General features: G+C 37.6%; 1 protein-coding gene across 5 annotated transcripts in view; it reads left to right on the forward strand.

Moving 5' to 3' along the window:
- The first annotated feature begins 3,294 nt into the window (after positions 1-3,294).
- NBN (nibrin) overlaps positions 3,295-16,436 on the forward strand; it is a 64,727-nt gene continuing 51,585 nt past the window's right edge. For 3 of the 5 annotated variants that reach the window (XR_014843018.1, XM_021089136.2, XM_021089137.2), the window contains exons 1-7: positions 3,341-3,459; positions 5,546-5,676; positions 7,710-7,858; positions 8,275-8,434; positions 11,006-11,109; positions 14,796-14,913; positions 15,850-16,043. Coding sequence is in view for 4 of the 5 variants with exons in the window: in XM_021089136.2 (XP_020944795.1) it covers positions 3,423-3,459; positions 5,546-5,676; positions 7,710-7,858; positions 8,275-8,434; positions 11,006-11,109; positions 14,796-14,913; positions 15,850-16,043 (893 nt within the window). In the remaining variant the exon portion in view is untranslated. Of the gene's footprint in view, positions 3,460-5,545; positions 5,677-7,709; positions 7,859-8,274; positions 8,435-11,005; positions 11,110-14,795; positions 14,914-15,849; positions 16,044-16,436 lie in introns of all 5 variants that reach the window. The other 2 variants (XM_021089138.2, XM_085021104.1) reach the window with 1 other exon arrangement.

Below are 16,436 nucleotides of genomic sequence, written 5' to 3' on the forward strand. Positions count from 1 at the left end.
GTGGGTACAGCCCCAAAATAGAAAAAAAAAAAAAAAGCTAGAGAGAGAGAGATAATTGTGACCATTAAAGATGTAGTGTGTGTGAGGCAAAATGAAAACCAGGAGTTCCGTCATGGCTCAGTGGTTAATGAACCCGACTTCGAACAATGAGGTTGGCCTCACTCAGTGGGTTAAGGATCCGGCATTGCCATGAGCTGTGGTGTAGGTTGCAGATGCGGCTAGGATCCTGCGTTGCTATGGCTGTGGTGTAGGCCAGCAGCTACAGCTCCGATTCGACCCCTAGTCTGGGAACCTCCATACGCCATGGGAGTGGCCCTAGAAAAGGCAAAAAAACAAAAAAAACAAAAAAAAAAAACAAAAAACCACAGGAGTTGAAAGTCAAATAAATGTGACCCTAGTTGGTAGACTACATCTTCCAGCTATGTCTTACAATTACTTGAGAATGATGGTAGTAGTTGGGGTGAAAAGAAAACTCTCATATGGATGGCAATGTCCTCAATGAATATGGTCAAGTGACATGGATATACCTGCAATTAGAAACAATAGAAGGGAGTATAGAGGATGGGCAGTCATATGAGATGATCCTGACCTAGGAGAGATTTTGCAAAGCAGGGAAGAGAAAACTCCCCAGGTAACAAAGTTCCAATTCAGATTCTCCATTTATCGAAGTGACTAGGAATTCTCTGGTGAGAGGGGCACCAACATCACTGAGAAGCTCAGCAATGGCTCTCCTTGTACTTCATGGATGATGATAAAAGATATTGTTACAGAACTGTGTTCACAGATAGCAGCAAGGCTGGGTTCACAGAAATTATATCTGAAACAACAGAGGCAAGGTGGCAGCATTTAACCATCAGAAGAGAAAAACTATCCAAATGAGTGGCAAGATAGGCGTGGCAGTCAGAGATCCCCACCTCTGAAAATGATTAATAGAATATGGCATGCCTAGGAGAAAAGATAGAAGCTAGCCAACAAGGGCATGCTCAAACTATAAAATGAGAAGAAATCAAGGATGAGTGGCATAAGGCTGAAAGCAGCAGACTCAATAAAAAGTCACAGTCTCTTACCCAGTTTCCTGATTTCAGCTACTTTACTAGAACCCATTTACTGAAGAAGAGGAAGAATTGCAAGGTAGGACTCTGCAACACTACGGTGAGAATATATGGTAGTAATTTCCCCACACATGCTCACTTTACCCTCAGTCCTTCCCTAAAAGGACCAATTGCCGTTTCCCTGGGAAATCATACACTGAGGAAAAAGGAATGCTTAAATATTTTGAGGATTCTTGGATATAATCATTGCTGTTATCTAGGAACCCAAAGTATTATCATGGCCCACAGTTATACAGGAGTCAGATAATAAATGGAATTTTTTTCCATGTGGGGCATAAATAGGTCTACTGAGCACAGGTACCTACCTAGTGATTACTGCCCCAGTTCCCAAATGTATGATTGGAATGGACATATTTGGTAGTTAGTACAGCACCCATATCAGTCCAGTTCTTTGGCCTAAGGGGTAAGAGCTATCAAAGTAGAAAAGGCCACAGGGGAGCCTCTGAAATTGCATAGGCAAGATAGTAAATTTTAAAAAGTGTACAATTTCCAGCTATAATGTAACATACAACACAATAACTATAGGTAATGATACTGTTTTGTATATTTGAAAGTTCGTATGTGTGTGAGATATGGGGTCAGTCTTTATTTCCTCTGTAGTGTTAACTAATATCCCCAGGACCATTTATTGAAAAAAAGAAAAACTTTCTTCCATTGCTCTGAAATATCACTTTTGAAAAATCACATTACATGTGTAGAACTTTTTAAGGTCTATTTTGACACATTTGCCTATTTCCTATCCTTGTGCCAATAGAACACTGACAATAACTAACTTTATAATAATACATCTTGATATTTGGTGGTTATAAGTACTCCAGATTTATTCTTCAAAATTTCCTTGGCTATTCTCAGCCTTTGCATTTCCATATAGATTTTAGAAACTTCTTGACAATTTCCACTCAGAGTATCTTCTGAGACTTTATTGTAGTTGCATTGGATCTATAGATCAATTTTGGGAGAAATGACATCTTAACAGTCCATGAACATGGCATGTTGTCCTGCATTTATTTAGGATTTATTTTAATTTGTGTCAGTAATATTTTGTAGTCAATAATGTTCTGTATCACATCTTTGATAGATTTCTAACAAAGTATTTGATGACTGTTGGTACTATTATAATTATTTAAATATCATTTTCTACTTATTTTCTGGAATAAAGGTACACAATTGAATATTTTAGACATGGTATTCAGTGACCTTATTAAATTCACTTTTCAATTCTTTTAGATTTTCAGTGTACATTATCATGTCATTGTGAATAATGACCGGTATTTCTTCCTTTCCAATCCTTTTCCCCTTGATTGCATTGATTAGAACATCTAAAACCATGTTGAAAATAAGCAGTAAGAGCAAAAGTGTTCTTATTTCATTCCTAGTGCTGGGGAAAAGATTAAATAATTTACCTTAAATATAATGAAATCAGCAGGGTTTTTTTGTAGGTGCTCTTTATCAGATCAAGGATGTTCCCTTTATTCCTATTTTGCTGAGAATAAATGGATGGATGCTGAATTTTATCAAATGATTTTACTACAACTACCATGATCATGATTTTCCCCACTTTTTCTGTTATTCTGATGAATTACATTTATTTTCCCTCCAGTTAACATCCTCCTTTATATTTCTGAAATAAGCCCCACTTAGCCATGATTGTCCTTTTTATATACCACCTAACTCAATTCACTAATTTTGTGTATAGGGTTTTCATATTTATGTTCATAACAGAGAATGGAAATCTAGCTTTTATTTTTCTGCACCCATGGCCAAGTGGAAGTTCCCAGGTCAGGTATGGAACTTGCACCACAGCAGAGACCCAAGCCACAGCAGAGACAACGCCATATCCTTAACCCACTGAGCCACCAGGAAACTCCATTAGACAATGCTTCTGAGAACCAGAAATTATCTAATCAGAAGTATACTCTAGGGTGTTTACTTTGTAGTGTTCATCGAACAGCTTTAATTTTTTTCATTCAGAGATAAAGTAAATACTATTTAATTATGTTTAAAATTTCATTGGAGTGTAGTTGACTTACAGTTTTGTGTTAGTTTTAGGTGTACAGCAAAGTGCATCAGTTATGCACATACATGCAAGATATCCAGTTTAATACAGGTTGAGCTGTTTCTTTCCTAACCACCAGGTGGCGACCAGGCGTCCAAGTCTGATTCCCCTTTCCCTCCTCTTTTTAGGCCCGCCCGGCTCCCGGGAGCGCGCACGTCTCAGAGTCCGCGCCGACTGCGGGCGCTACGGCCACGCACGTCGGTCGCTGCGGTCACGCTGCTGCATGTCGGATCCAACCCTGAGGATCCAGGACCATGTGGAAGCTGATTCCTGCCGCGGCCTCGGCCCGAGGTAAGGGCGGAAGGGAAATGTCTAGGGACGGATTTCCCTGGAGCAGCTGCAGTAGGCAGAGGGTTTGCAGAGCGATGTTTCCGGTCCGTTCTCGCCTCTTTCGCCGCCTTCTGGGCTGTTCTTCGTTCTCGCCCTGGGAGGCCGGAGGGCTGATGCGGAAAAACGGCGCATTTGTTGTGTGGGGATCGCGCTGTTTTCCTCGGCAGCGCAGTGCTTGCGAAACAGGCTTTAAATTGGGCAGGGGAGTAGGTGTGCGGCGCTGGGCGGCCAGGGACCGCCGGGTCGGCCGCCGGGGTACTCCACGGTTAGGACCAAAGCCACTGACGGGACCAGCTGCTCTGATCCTGGCTTAGATGGTCTGCAGGATTAATCCTTAGCAGGGGTACCTGTTGTGACTCCCAGTGTTTTAGGCTTTTGAAGAAATACCCAGAATAAGTTAACCCAAGCTAGAAAACACAGTGGCAACTGATGACTCCGTTTTGAACACATTGTTTTTGTAAATAGCCACGAAGATGACTTGGGTAAATGGCAACCACGGGAAAGCGTACTTTCGGTTTTGTTTCAGAGCCTTTTTCCATTTTGTCATCAGAACAACTGAAAAAAATTGTTTTTCTTTTTTTTTATTTCTAAGAATGGAAAATGGTAATCTCATGTTAATTGCTTGCCTACTCTGTGTAAGCACTTATTAGTTCATAGATAAACAGGGTTAGCCTATGATTGGTCTTGCCTTCAGAAAGTGTACGTTATGGTTGAAAAAAAAAAAATCTCCCAAGAAATAGCAAAAAGACAAAAAAAAAAAAATCTATGTGCAGACTCAATTGACTGACAATGTCAGGAAGTGTGGAGAGGACCAAACAAATGGAAAAATACTCTAATAACATCTCATAGTATTTATAGACTTAAAAATATTATAAAGACTCAAAATAAAAATATTATAAAGATCAAGGCATTGCTGTGGACTTGGAGCATTGCAGAGATAGAACATAAACTGTGGTAGACAAGTAGGAACAGTTTCCAGGAACAGTTGTAGCCTGTGACTGTCTCCTTGTGTCCTTTAGGGTGGTAGTAGAAGTAAAATGCCACTAGTGCCAGTAGGTGGCATTCTTAAACTTTTGGAGGATATTGAATCTAATGGAAGCTATGGGGTCCATACTTCTAGGAAAAATGTGAGTAAACCTACACAGGTTTTTTGTTGAAAGAGTCCACCCTAGGTTAAGAATCTGGTTAACAAAATGTGTTCCAAATCTGGTCAAAGCTTACCTGGACTCTTTGCTACTTGTCTTGTTTATCTTCATCATTCTACAACTGCAGTGCTCCAAGACTAAACTCCAGCATACATGCTATGACTCCAACAATTTGTGATTTCCAAAATTTTTAAAAACTAATACACTCTGCCATTGTTCTTAAATCTACCTTAACAGAAAAAAAAAAAATTACCCAATATATGCACTTCACTTTGGTCTGGAATTTTTGTGCATTGATTGATCTACATTTTTCATTCTTTTTTTTTTTTTTGCCTTTTCTAGGGCTACTCCCTCAGCATATGGAGATTCCCAGGCTAGGGGTCTGATCAGAGCTATAGCTGCTAGGCGTACCCCAGAGCCGCAGCAACGTGGGATCCAAGCCTCATCTGTGGCCTAAACCACAGCTCAGGGCAACACCAGATCCTTAACCCACTGAGTGAGGCCAGGGATCAGACCCTAAACCTCATGGTTCCTAGTCGAATTCTTTAACCACTGAGCCATGACAGGAACTCCTATTTTTTACTCTTGATCCAGTACCATACTTTACCATACTAGGTTCTAAACATACTGTTGTGATTTTGTTTTGTAATGCATTAAATTTTTAATTTGGGCAAGCATTGACAGTTTTCAATATTGTTTTCTCTTTAGACAAAAGGTTGAGCTTTCCGTCTATACAGATTTGCATCCTTCAGTGAGGCTTTACTAGAAAACACAAATTTGATTTACATGAAGTTGTTTGTCAGCATTTAGATAGCAAAATAAAAATACTTAATTGTTTGTCATACTTATAAATACATGGTTGTGTATGGATCTGTTAATTTATTTTTTTAAAAAATTCTTAGACCCATACAGACTTTTGACTGGTGTTGAGTACATTGTTGGAAGGAAAAATTGTGACATTTTAATTGAAGATGATCAATCAATCAGTCGAAATCATGCTATATTAACTGCTAACTTTTCTATAACCAACCTGGTAAGTTACTAATTTTATTTCACTAGCTTATAGTAAGGGGATTGAAATATACATGATATACCTTGGTGTATATGTAAGAGAGAGTTTGAGAGACTTTTCATTTCATAGGGCTGTTAGTTTTTTTTTTTTATTAACAAAATTAAAGAGTTGTATTTTGGTAGTGGTACCGGTGGTATTTGAAATTTGAAGTTTCTGTTTCAGTATTTTACTGTTTGCTGTAGTGATTTAGAAACTCAGGAAGTACAACGTATTTCTGTTTCTTTACTTGAACATTTATTGAGTGCTTACTGTGTGTCAATCACTGTGCCAAGCCTGAGGATAGAGCGGTGACTAGACCATCTTTAAAGAGTTTATGTAGCCAGGTGAACACTGGTATTTCCATTATATCTTAGGTTTTTGCAAGGGGAATTGATTTGTTTTAGTAGGGGAAATAGCTGTTGTATATGCCCCACAGTTTTTTTTGGTTTTTTTTGTTTTTGTTTTTGTTTTTTTTTTTGATTGTTTGTCTTTTTAGGGCTGTACCTGTGGCCTATAGAGGTTCTCAGACTAGGGGACAAATTGGAGCTGAGTCACTGGCCTACACCACAGCCACAGCAATTACAGATCCGAGCTGCATCTGAGACCTTCACCACAGCTATGGCAACACGGGATCCTTAACCCACTGAGAGAAGCCGGGGATCAAACCCGTGTCCTTGTGGATACTCACATTTGTTTCTGCTGAGCCATGACTGGAACTCCCCCAGCTCTTTTGATTGGCTTTGAGTTTGTTTGGGTGTGTTGATTCTTTTAATAAAAAGATGGGTTATAAAAGTAATACAAATGTATACAAATAGCTGTGCTCAATGGTAATGCTGGTGGTAATAAGAAGAAAAGCTGTTGTTTTGAGCAAAGACTACATTTTGGCAAATGCTGGATTTGTTCAGTGATATTTAGGTTTTGTGACTGGATTCCATTATTTTTATTTATTTATTTATTTATTATTTTTTTTTTTTAATTTTTTTTGCCTTTTAGAGTGGCCACTTGCAGCATATGGAAGTTGCCCGGCTAGGGGTCGAAATGGAGCTGTAGCTGCCAGTCACAGCCATAGCCACAGCAACTCAGGATCCAAGTCATGTCTGTGACCTACACCACAGCTCATGGCAACACCAGATCCTTAACCCACTGAGCAAGGCCAGGAATCAAACCCACATCCTCATGGGTAGTAGTCTGGTTTGTAACCTGCTGAGACACAACAGGAACTCCCTGAATTCTTTTAGATATAGAAAACTATTATAGTCAAAATTCCTAAAGAAAAAATAAACTTGGTGGAAGTCAGACCCTCTAGCCTTTTCTCATTGGACTGATTTTTACTATGTGATTTTGATACTGTTAAAAAAAAAAAAAAGTAAAAACAAAAACCTGGAGTTCCCATCGTGGCGCAGCAGAAACAAATCCAACTAGGAACCATGAGGTTGCAAGTTCAATCCCTGGCCTCACTCAGTGGTTCAAGGATCCAGCATCTCCGGAGCTGTGGTGTAGGTCACAGACTTGGCTAGGATCTGGTGTTACTATGGCTATGGCATAGGCCAGTGACTACAGCTCCAATTGGACCCTAGCCTGGGAACCTCCATGTGCCTCGGGTGTGGCCCTAAAAAGACAGAAAGACAAAAAACAAAAAAACAAAACAAAGAAAAACCTTAGGAATGATATTGGCATGTTATACATGGAACAGTCTGTGCAAAAACAAACAATTCTCAAATTGACAGGTCAGAAAAATCTCCACTGACTTACAGAAATAAAGAAAATGTATGCTCTAAGAGGAATGATTCTGAAATTAAGATATCTTTCTTTAATTGCTCCTTGAATGATCATTCTTCATATGCAACCAGAACAGTAACTGTGTTGCCTCATTGTGTTGGAAGGTCAGCCACCTGTCACTATTCCAAAAGTTATCAGCTTTTTCTTTTGAAACCTTTTCCTCTGGGGATAATATTTACTGTATGGTAAGAGACTTTAAAATTATTTAATTTTTGATATTACTGATTTTTTTTCAGAGTCAAACAGATGAAATCCCTATATTGACAATAAAAGATAATTCTAAGTATGGTACCTTTGTTAATGAGGAAAAAATGCGGACTGACTTTTCCCAAACTTTGAAGACAGGGGATAGAGTTACCTTTGGAGTGTTTAAAAGTAAATTCAGGTAAGAATTTTCTAGTTAACATTAAATTGAGCAGCTTTATTTTACACCATTCAAGTTCTAAAGGAAAAAGATATTTATGGATAATGAATTGGAACCAGTCTATTTAGTTACTACTTAGCACACTAGTGAACTTTGTATATCATGTGGTTAGTGTGTTTTGTTAATCATAGATAGTAACAAGAGTTCAAGTGGGCCCTGAGAGCCTTAACAAGAGCTACATAGGTTTGAGTCTGCATAGGTCCAAGTATAATGTAAAAAATTGTGACTTAAAACTTAGGAAGTGATAATTTTGCAAGTTAGAAGGTTTATAGTAACACACAAAAATCAAAATAACAACATGTGATGTGAGCTTAAAGTACCATAAGTTGCCATTTCTATAATTTTGATAACTTTATATAACTTTTTCTTATTTACAGAGTAGAGTATGAACCTTTGGTTGCCTGCTCTTCTTGTTTAGATGTCTCTGGGAAAACTGCTTTAAGTCAAACTATATTGCAACTTGGAGGACTTACTATGAACAATTGGACAGAGGAATGTACACACCTTGTCATGGTATCAGTTAAAGTTACCATTAAAGTAGGTTGAATGCCTTGTTATTATGTTAAAATAAGCTGCGTGATTTTAAACTGACTCATTTATCCACTATATACTGTAAAGTTATTTACTTTAAAACTGTTAGTTGTAGATGCATATATGCCAGCCAACCCTATGCCTACAATATAGGCTAGAAGAGTGTTTTTGGAAAACATGTTTATTATTTGGAGCAAGCAATAGTACATAAAATTATATTTCAAGTTTTGATTTAGCATTTTAAAAATGATTTCTCTTACCCTTTGGCCAGGACGTTATGACAGCGCATAGTTTGTGTTTTCAGTCTAAGAGTAAGCAATTAGAGAGCAACTATTAACCTTTAAAGTTAGCAGCTCATATCTTTTCTATCAGGTTGTTTTCCTTCAGTCTCTGATAGCATCTCATGTTCTCAGACTCTTTCATTTAGTTTTTATTTGATTTTAGGCCCTAATCACAGAGACTTAAAGTTCTCATAGTTTAATATTACCTTTACGTATCACTTTATGGAGATAGGTAGATATGTACCTTTAGAAGATGCTGATTATTCATTGAAACAGTGATATATTTTGGTATGTTTTCAGATGTTGCATCTTCATCAGATTTGGTTAATCCAAAACTAATTGAAGGATGGCATTGAGAGGTGATTAATCTCTTTTCAAACAGGTTGACTATAGATGTGTGAGTTTTTTTAGGTTATTATCTATAGTGAAAAGCAGCAAATATTTAGATTTATTTATTAGATGCTACCAAAATCCTTTAATGTAGAGTTAATTAAATTAGAATATGTGTATTATAGCTAAAGAAGTGTCATAGAGAAAGGATGAACCTCATGTTAAACTTGCGTCTTGGTGGGGTTATCTCTGGTCAAGAATCCTTTCATCTTTGTAAGTTCACGTAATCGATTTATAAATTCAACGTAGTGATTAGCCTCCTGAGTATTAGTTTATGCTAATAAACTGAGGTAACAGATTCATAAATCAAAATGTCCATTTATTCATTTATAGTAGGGATGCACCTTTGTGGTGACCAGAATATTTATGTACAGACTTCAGTATGGTCCCTTTAAAGATATCAAGTTCCCTGAAAAATGAAATAGGTAATTTTGCCCTTGCTTGGTGGGTATGAAATAAGAGCAAAGGCAGTTAGATGGTTTTGAAAGATACTGTACTGAGTCTATACACTATCATGGTGACTGGGATGCTAATGGCTGCCCAGTCCCTGGACATGAGAGAGTACTGGATATACACCAACAAAGGCTTGCGGAGCAATACTCCTTTTTCAGTATCTCTGATCAGTCATGTGCCAAAAATATTTTGTCATTTTCTCCTTTTTTTTAGCAAGTTTTCCAAAAATACAGCTTAATGTTTAAAATCATTGAATGTTAGAACCGAAAGGGAACCTAAAGAGCATTCAGTTCAATTTTTATTTTCTGAGGAGGAAACCGAGGCATGGGGCAATTGAATCCTTTGCCCAGCACCACATATATTGGAGCTTACTCAGTCCAGTGTTGACTTGCATATTACTTCTTTAAGCTAGAAGTCAATTATTTCATTCATGTTTTAGGTTGGTAGCTTTCAGATTCCACTCTTGAGAGATACCCTAAGTTGTTTGCTTACATTTAGGTAATTCCCTGTGTTTATTATAAACATACTTACAGATTCTTTAGTTGGACTATTTCCTAGGATTATGCTGAATTTTCTTATTTTCATTGCCAATGGCAGTTTTTTAAAAACTTCCTCAGATTTTGTGGATACATCTTACTTAAGGCTTATAGCTTGATTTACTTGCTGGTTGAAATTTCTCCCCTGCCCCATCTGTATATACTCAATTTGAGTTTTTATCCAACCCCAAACAGTTATTCCTGTATTTACTTCTTAAAAAGACTTTATTCCATAATTATAATTTGCTTAAAAGGCAGTTAGACTGAAAAGGGCTTCTCTGTCATATTTATCTCTTGATATTATCTTCTCTAGGGCATAGAAGATATTTAATTCAAAAATACACATTTTAATGTTTTTAAAATAGGTATACTTTTATTTATTTTTTTATCTTTTTAGGGCCGCACCTGTGGCATATGGAGGTTTCCAGGCTAGGGGTCTAATTAGAGCCATAGCCGATGACCTATGCCACAGCAACACCAGATCTGAGCCACATCTGTGACCTACACCACAGCTCACAGCAAGGCCAGATCCTTTACCCACTGAGCGAGGCCAGGGATCGAACCCGCAACCTCATGGTTCCTAGTCAGATTTGTTTCCGCTGCGCCACGACGGGTACTCCCAAAATAGGTATATTTTTTAAATTGACTTGTATTTATGTTGTTCAGTCCCACCACCCAAAGCAGTTTTAAGATTAATATTGTAATCGGTGGCTTCTTAAAATCAAATGATTACATAGGGATTTGTATACTAAAACTAAGCAGTGACCAGATACTGACTTCTAAGGCACCTTTATAAATTTAGAGAGACAAGAGGAAAAACAGAATAGAACAGTATCTTTGTAGTCTATAACTTAAAACTTTTCTTTAAAAATGCCAGGGTATGCATATATGTATTCGCATGTTTTTTTCCTTTTTAGACAATATGTGCACTCATTTGCGGGCGTCCAATTGTAAAGCCAGAATATTTTACTGAATTTCTTAAAGCAGTTCAGTCTAAGAAACACCCTCCAGAAATTGAAAGGTATGTTGTATTTTAAATATAGTAAGTATGACATATGAAATATGATAACACTGGTTTTATTTAGGTTAATCCCTTCTTTAATAACTTTCAGGATGTAATGTTACAGTTCAGCGTTACTCATGAAATTTTTTTGTTCGTGTGTAAAGAAAGGTCCCCAATAATTCTTTTTTTCTTTTTTTTAATTATAGTGATTTAGTGTTGTGTCAGTTTCTGCTATACAAAACAGTAACCCAGTTGTAGACACACACACACACACACACACACACACACACACACACACACACACATTCTTTTATTCATACTGTCTTCCATCATGTTCTGTCTCAAGAGAGTGGACATAGTTCTGTTCCTGTGTCTCAAGAGAGTGTACATGGGTCCTGTACAGTAGGACCTCAATGCTTATCCCAACAATTCTTTGTTGGTTGTTTTCTTAGTGAAACAAATGTTACATATGTGCCAGTATTTAAAAAAAAATATTGGGAGTTCCCATTGTGGCACAGTGGAAACAAATCCACATAGGAACCATGAGGTTGCAGGTTTGATCCCTGGCCTCACTCAGTGGGTTAAGGAACTGGCATTGCTGTGAGCTGTGGTGTAGTTCACAGATGTGGCTCAGATCCCGAGTTGCTGTGGCTGTGGTGTAGGCTGGCAGCCGTATCTCCAATTTGACCCCTAGCCTGGGAACCTCCACATGCCACTAGTGTGGCCCTAAAAGGCAAAAATTAAAATAAATAAATAAATAATAAAAATAAAAGAAAATATTGAGGGACAGTAATGACAGAGGTAGAGCACATATGCTAGCACTGGGTATCATGTTTGCAGTACCCCTGGAAGGGTTGCAGCAACTCTGTTTTGAAGCCACAGAGTCCTGGGCCAGAATGTTTACAACACTGTAGCCTTGTGAATTGAGCTTATTTCTTCTGAATGTCAGTTACTTCCTTTGAAAGATGAGACTAATAACCTGTCCTGCCAAGTGTTTAAGTATTTAGTAGTGTTAGTATATGTATTAGTCTTAACGGTAATGGTTACACAGAGTCCGAGCATGTTTTTTGACATAATAGGTGCTTGTTAAAGAAATGTAGTTTCTTTCTTTCTTTTTTTTTTAGAGCCACACTCACAGCATATGGAAGTTCCCAGGCTAGGGGTCGAATTGGAGCTGTAGCTGCTAGCCTATGCCACAGCCACACGGAATCCGAGCCATGACTGTGATCTACACAATAGCTCAGGGACCAGATCCTTAACCCACTGAGAGAGGCCAGGGCTCAAACCCGCATCCTCATGGATACTAGTCTGGTTCATTAACCACTGAGCCACAACAGGAACTCTTAAGAAATGTAGTTTCTTTCCATAGATCATAGTGTTATATCTAAAAAGTTATTTTCATACCCAAGTTCATCTAGATTCTCCTATGTTATCATGTAGGAGTTTTATATGCATTTTGCATTTAAGTCTATGATCCATTTTGAGTTAATTTTTGTGAAGAGCAAAATATCTGAGTCTAGATTCATTTTTTTTTTTGCATGTGAATGTCCAGTTCCATCACCATTTATAGAAAACAGTGTCTAAGCTCCATTGTACTGCCTTAGCTGAATTGTAAAAGATCATTGACTGTATTTATGTGAGTCCGTTTCTGGGCTCTCTGTTCTCTTCCATCGATGTATTTGTTTTTTTTGCTTGTACCACACTCTCTTGATTACTATCTCTTTATTTAAGTCTTGAATTCAGGTAGTGTTAGTGCTTCAACTTTGTTTTTCTCCCTCAATATTGTGTTGGCTCTTCTGGATCTTTTGCCTTTTCATATGAACTCTAGAATCAGGAGTTCCTTTCATGGCTCAGCGGTTAACAAACCTGACTAGTGTCCAGGAGGATGTAGGTTTGATCCCCGGCCTCACTCAGTGGATTAAGGATCCAGTGTTGCTGTAAGCTGTGGTATAGGTTGCATATGTGGCTCAGATCTGGCATGGCTCTAGCTGTGGCGTCAGCCAGCAGCCGCAGCTCTGATTTGACCACTAACCTGGGAACCTCCATATGTTGCTGGTGTGGCCCTAAAAAGACAAAATAAAATAAAATAAACTTTAGAATCAGTTTGTTAATATCCACAAAAGTACTGGCAGGGAATTCTGGGGATTGCATTTAATCTGTACATTAAATTGGGAAGAACTGACACCTTAGCAATATTGAGCCTTTGTATCATGAGCATTAGTAATTTTTACTAAAAAGTAGAGCGATTAAAAGGCTTGTCAGGAAGTTCACTGTCAGCTCAGCAGGTAAGGATCCACCTTTGTCACTGCTGTGGCTTGGGCCACTACTTTGACACACATTCATTCCCTGGCCTGGGAACTTTTGCATGCCATGCTTGTGGCCAGAAAAAAAAAAAAGCCTGGTCAATTTTGAATAGTTGTAACAAAAGATCTCATTATATAGAAAGTTGAAACTATGAAATGATGAGAGGATTAAGAATTATCTGTTGATTTTATTTCTCTATTCTTTTCCCTAGTTTCCGTGGATGATTAAGTTGTGTTTGTAACGTTACGTTAAAGCCAAAAGACTTTTTTTTTTTTTCTTTTTAGGGCCGCACCCATGGCATATGGAGGTTCCCAGGCTAGGGGTCTAATCGGAGCTACAGCCAGCTGCCAGCCTATGCCACAGCCATAGCAATGCCAGGTCCGAGCCACATCTGCAACCTACACCACACCTCACGGCAACACCAGATCCTTAAGCCACTGAGCAGGGCCAGGGATTGAACCCACAACCTCATGGTTCCTAGTTGGTTTTGTTTCCACTGTGCCACGACAGGAACTCCCTAAAAGACTATTTTTAAGTCTCACTTTGGAAATTTTATTTAAACTGACAAAATGTAGATTTAAAAATTTCCATGTTGGATGGAAATCCTATAAAATTGGATTTGATGATTGTTGTACAACTATAAATGTGGTAAATTCATTGAGTAATTAAAAAAATGAAATAAAAAATAAGAAAATTTCCAGAGCTTCTGCAAAGAGATATATAATAAAACACTTGCGGTAGCCATAGCATTGGAATATCAACGTTAGTAATACATGTTGGTTCCTAAACAAACACAACATGCTAATAAAATTTGATCTTTAATGGATGATGTTTCTCTCAACCTTGTGTAATTTATATGCCTTGTTTGATTCATATTTGTTTAATTATATGTCATTATGATTGTCTCCCCTTGCAGTATGTATTTTTAGAAAATAAAGACCATTCTAATTCTGTGTGGTACCTGTCACCATATTTCTAGAAAAGGCATTTAGATGTTTTCAGTCCTTTTGTCCCAGATAAACCTCTTAATTTTTAAAAAATATAATGGGGAGTTCCCATTTGGCTCAGCAGGTTAAGGACCCGATGTCTGTGTGAAGATACCAGTTCAATCCCTCACTAATTGGGGTTTGGAAATGGTGCTTCCACAGCTTGGCATAGGTTACAGATGCAGCTTGGATCTGGCATGGCTGTGGCTGTACATGGGCTCCATCTACAGCTTCAATTCAACGCCTGGCCTGGGAACATCCACATGCTGCATGTGCATCTCAAAAAAGAAAAAAAAAATATTATGATATTATGGAAAGTAAGCTTTTCTAGTGCCTAGATTACCATTCCATTAACAAATTTAATGATATACATGCAGTTTAGTATATAATTAGAATGTACTTTATTTTTTATAGGTTTTACCCACCTGTTGATGAACCAGCTATCGTAAGTAAAAATATTGATCTGTCGGGACGGCAGGAAAGAAGGCAAATCTTCAAAGGGAAAACATTTGTCTTTCTAAACGCCAAGCAGGTGATGTTAATAAGCTAAACTTTCCTAAAGAAAATATTATAAACTAGGATAAATTATTACTGTTATCAATAGGTGTTAATGCATTTCCTTTTGAGATTTTGTGTAGAAGTATGACATGGAATAAAAAAACTGCCCAAGGAAGTTCCCATTGCGGCTCAGTGGTAATGAACCCGACTAGTATCCATGAAAAAAAGACCTACCCAGGCACCTGAACCTACCTGGTGTTTAGGTATTCATGTATATGACTATGGTATTTTTTTTTTGCCTTTTTTTTTTTTTTTTTTTTTTTTTTTAAGGGCCACACCTGCGGCATATGGAAATTCCCAGGCCAGGAGGCAAATCAGAGCTATAGCTGCCAGCCTACATCACAGCCACAGCAACACTGGATCCAAGCTGAGTCTGCGACCTACACCACAGCTCTGGGTAATGCTGGATCCTTAGTGCACTGAGCAAAGCCAGGGATTGAACCGCAGTCCTCATGGATACTAGTCGGGTTCCTTACCACTAAGCCACAACAGGAGCTCCAACTATAGTATTTCTTATTATCTAATAAATGGCTTATTAATTAATTTTATGTAAATACATACAGGATGAGACCAAAAATTATCATTTAAGTTCTAGTTTGTTTGGTTAGTAAACAGCTGTTGAATTGTGTGCTGAAATGAGAGTTCTAGGAGTTTATGTGGTAAGTGGAAAAATCATTCAAGAAAGCCCAGAGTACTGTGTGATGAGGAACTAGAGATGATTCCAGGGCTGCAGTAGTACCTGGTGAACTAGGGATTTTCTCCAAGTGGAAGCTCAGATTGTCCTCTCAAGAAGTAAAACCAATTCTACTTTTATTTTACTTCCCAAATCAAATTCTTAAAGAATATATTTAAGAAGCCAGTTGTGGCTATTTCATTACTATTTTTCTTTTTTTTTTTTTCCATTTTTTAGCATAAGAAATTAAGTGCAGCAGTTGTATTTGGAGGAGGAGATGCTAGGTTGATAACAGAAGAAAATGAAGAAGAAGATAGTTTCTTTTCAGCTCCTGGAACTTGTGTTGTTGATATAGGAATAACAGATTCACAGACCTTAATTCCTGACTCTCAGAAAAAATGGCTTCATTCAATTATGGATATACTCCAAAGGTACAGTATTATTAATTTTAAAAAAAAGGCAGGTAGGTGATTTTATATGTAATTTTTGTTGCATTCCACATAACAATGTAGAAGTATATACAAGAATTAGTGTAAAGATTTTATTGTGTATAGTATTTGAAAATTAGTTGTGACTCAGTATGTTAGAAGCAGAATATGTTTACCCATGACAGTTTTATCTCAGTATTTATTTTCTGCCTCTTTTTTGTTACTTTAATAGAAGTTGCAGAATTTACCTCTCTTAATAAAGTATTTTTCTCTAGAGTATGTAGCAACTGAGTTAAAACTCAAATGCAGATTTTTTTCTAAAATAGTCTAGAGTGAAAATGTATTTTTTCCTTAATGATTATTACCCATCGAAAGTGTGTGTATTTTATCCTTCAT

This window comes from Sus scrofa, chromosome 4 (genome assembly GCF_054392235.1).
Source record: "Sus scrofa isolate SSC_HxYL_T2T_F1_AM1 chromosome 4, Sscrofa_HxYL_maternal_Yorkshire_Landrace_v2.0, whole genome shotgun sequence".
NCBI lineage: Eukaryota > Metazoa > Chordata > Mammalia > Artiodactyla > Suidae > Sus > Sus scrofa.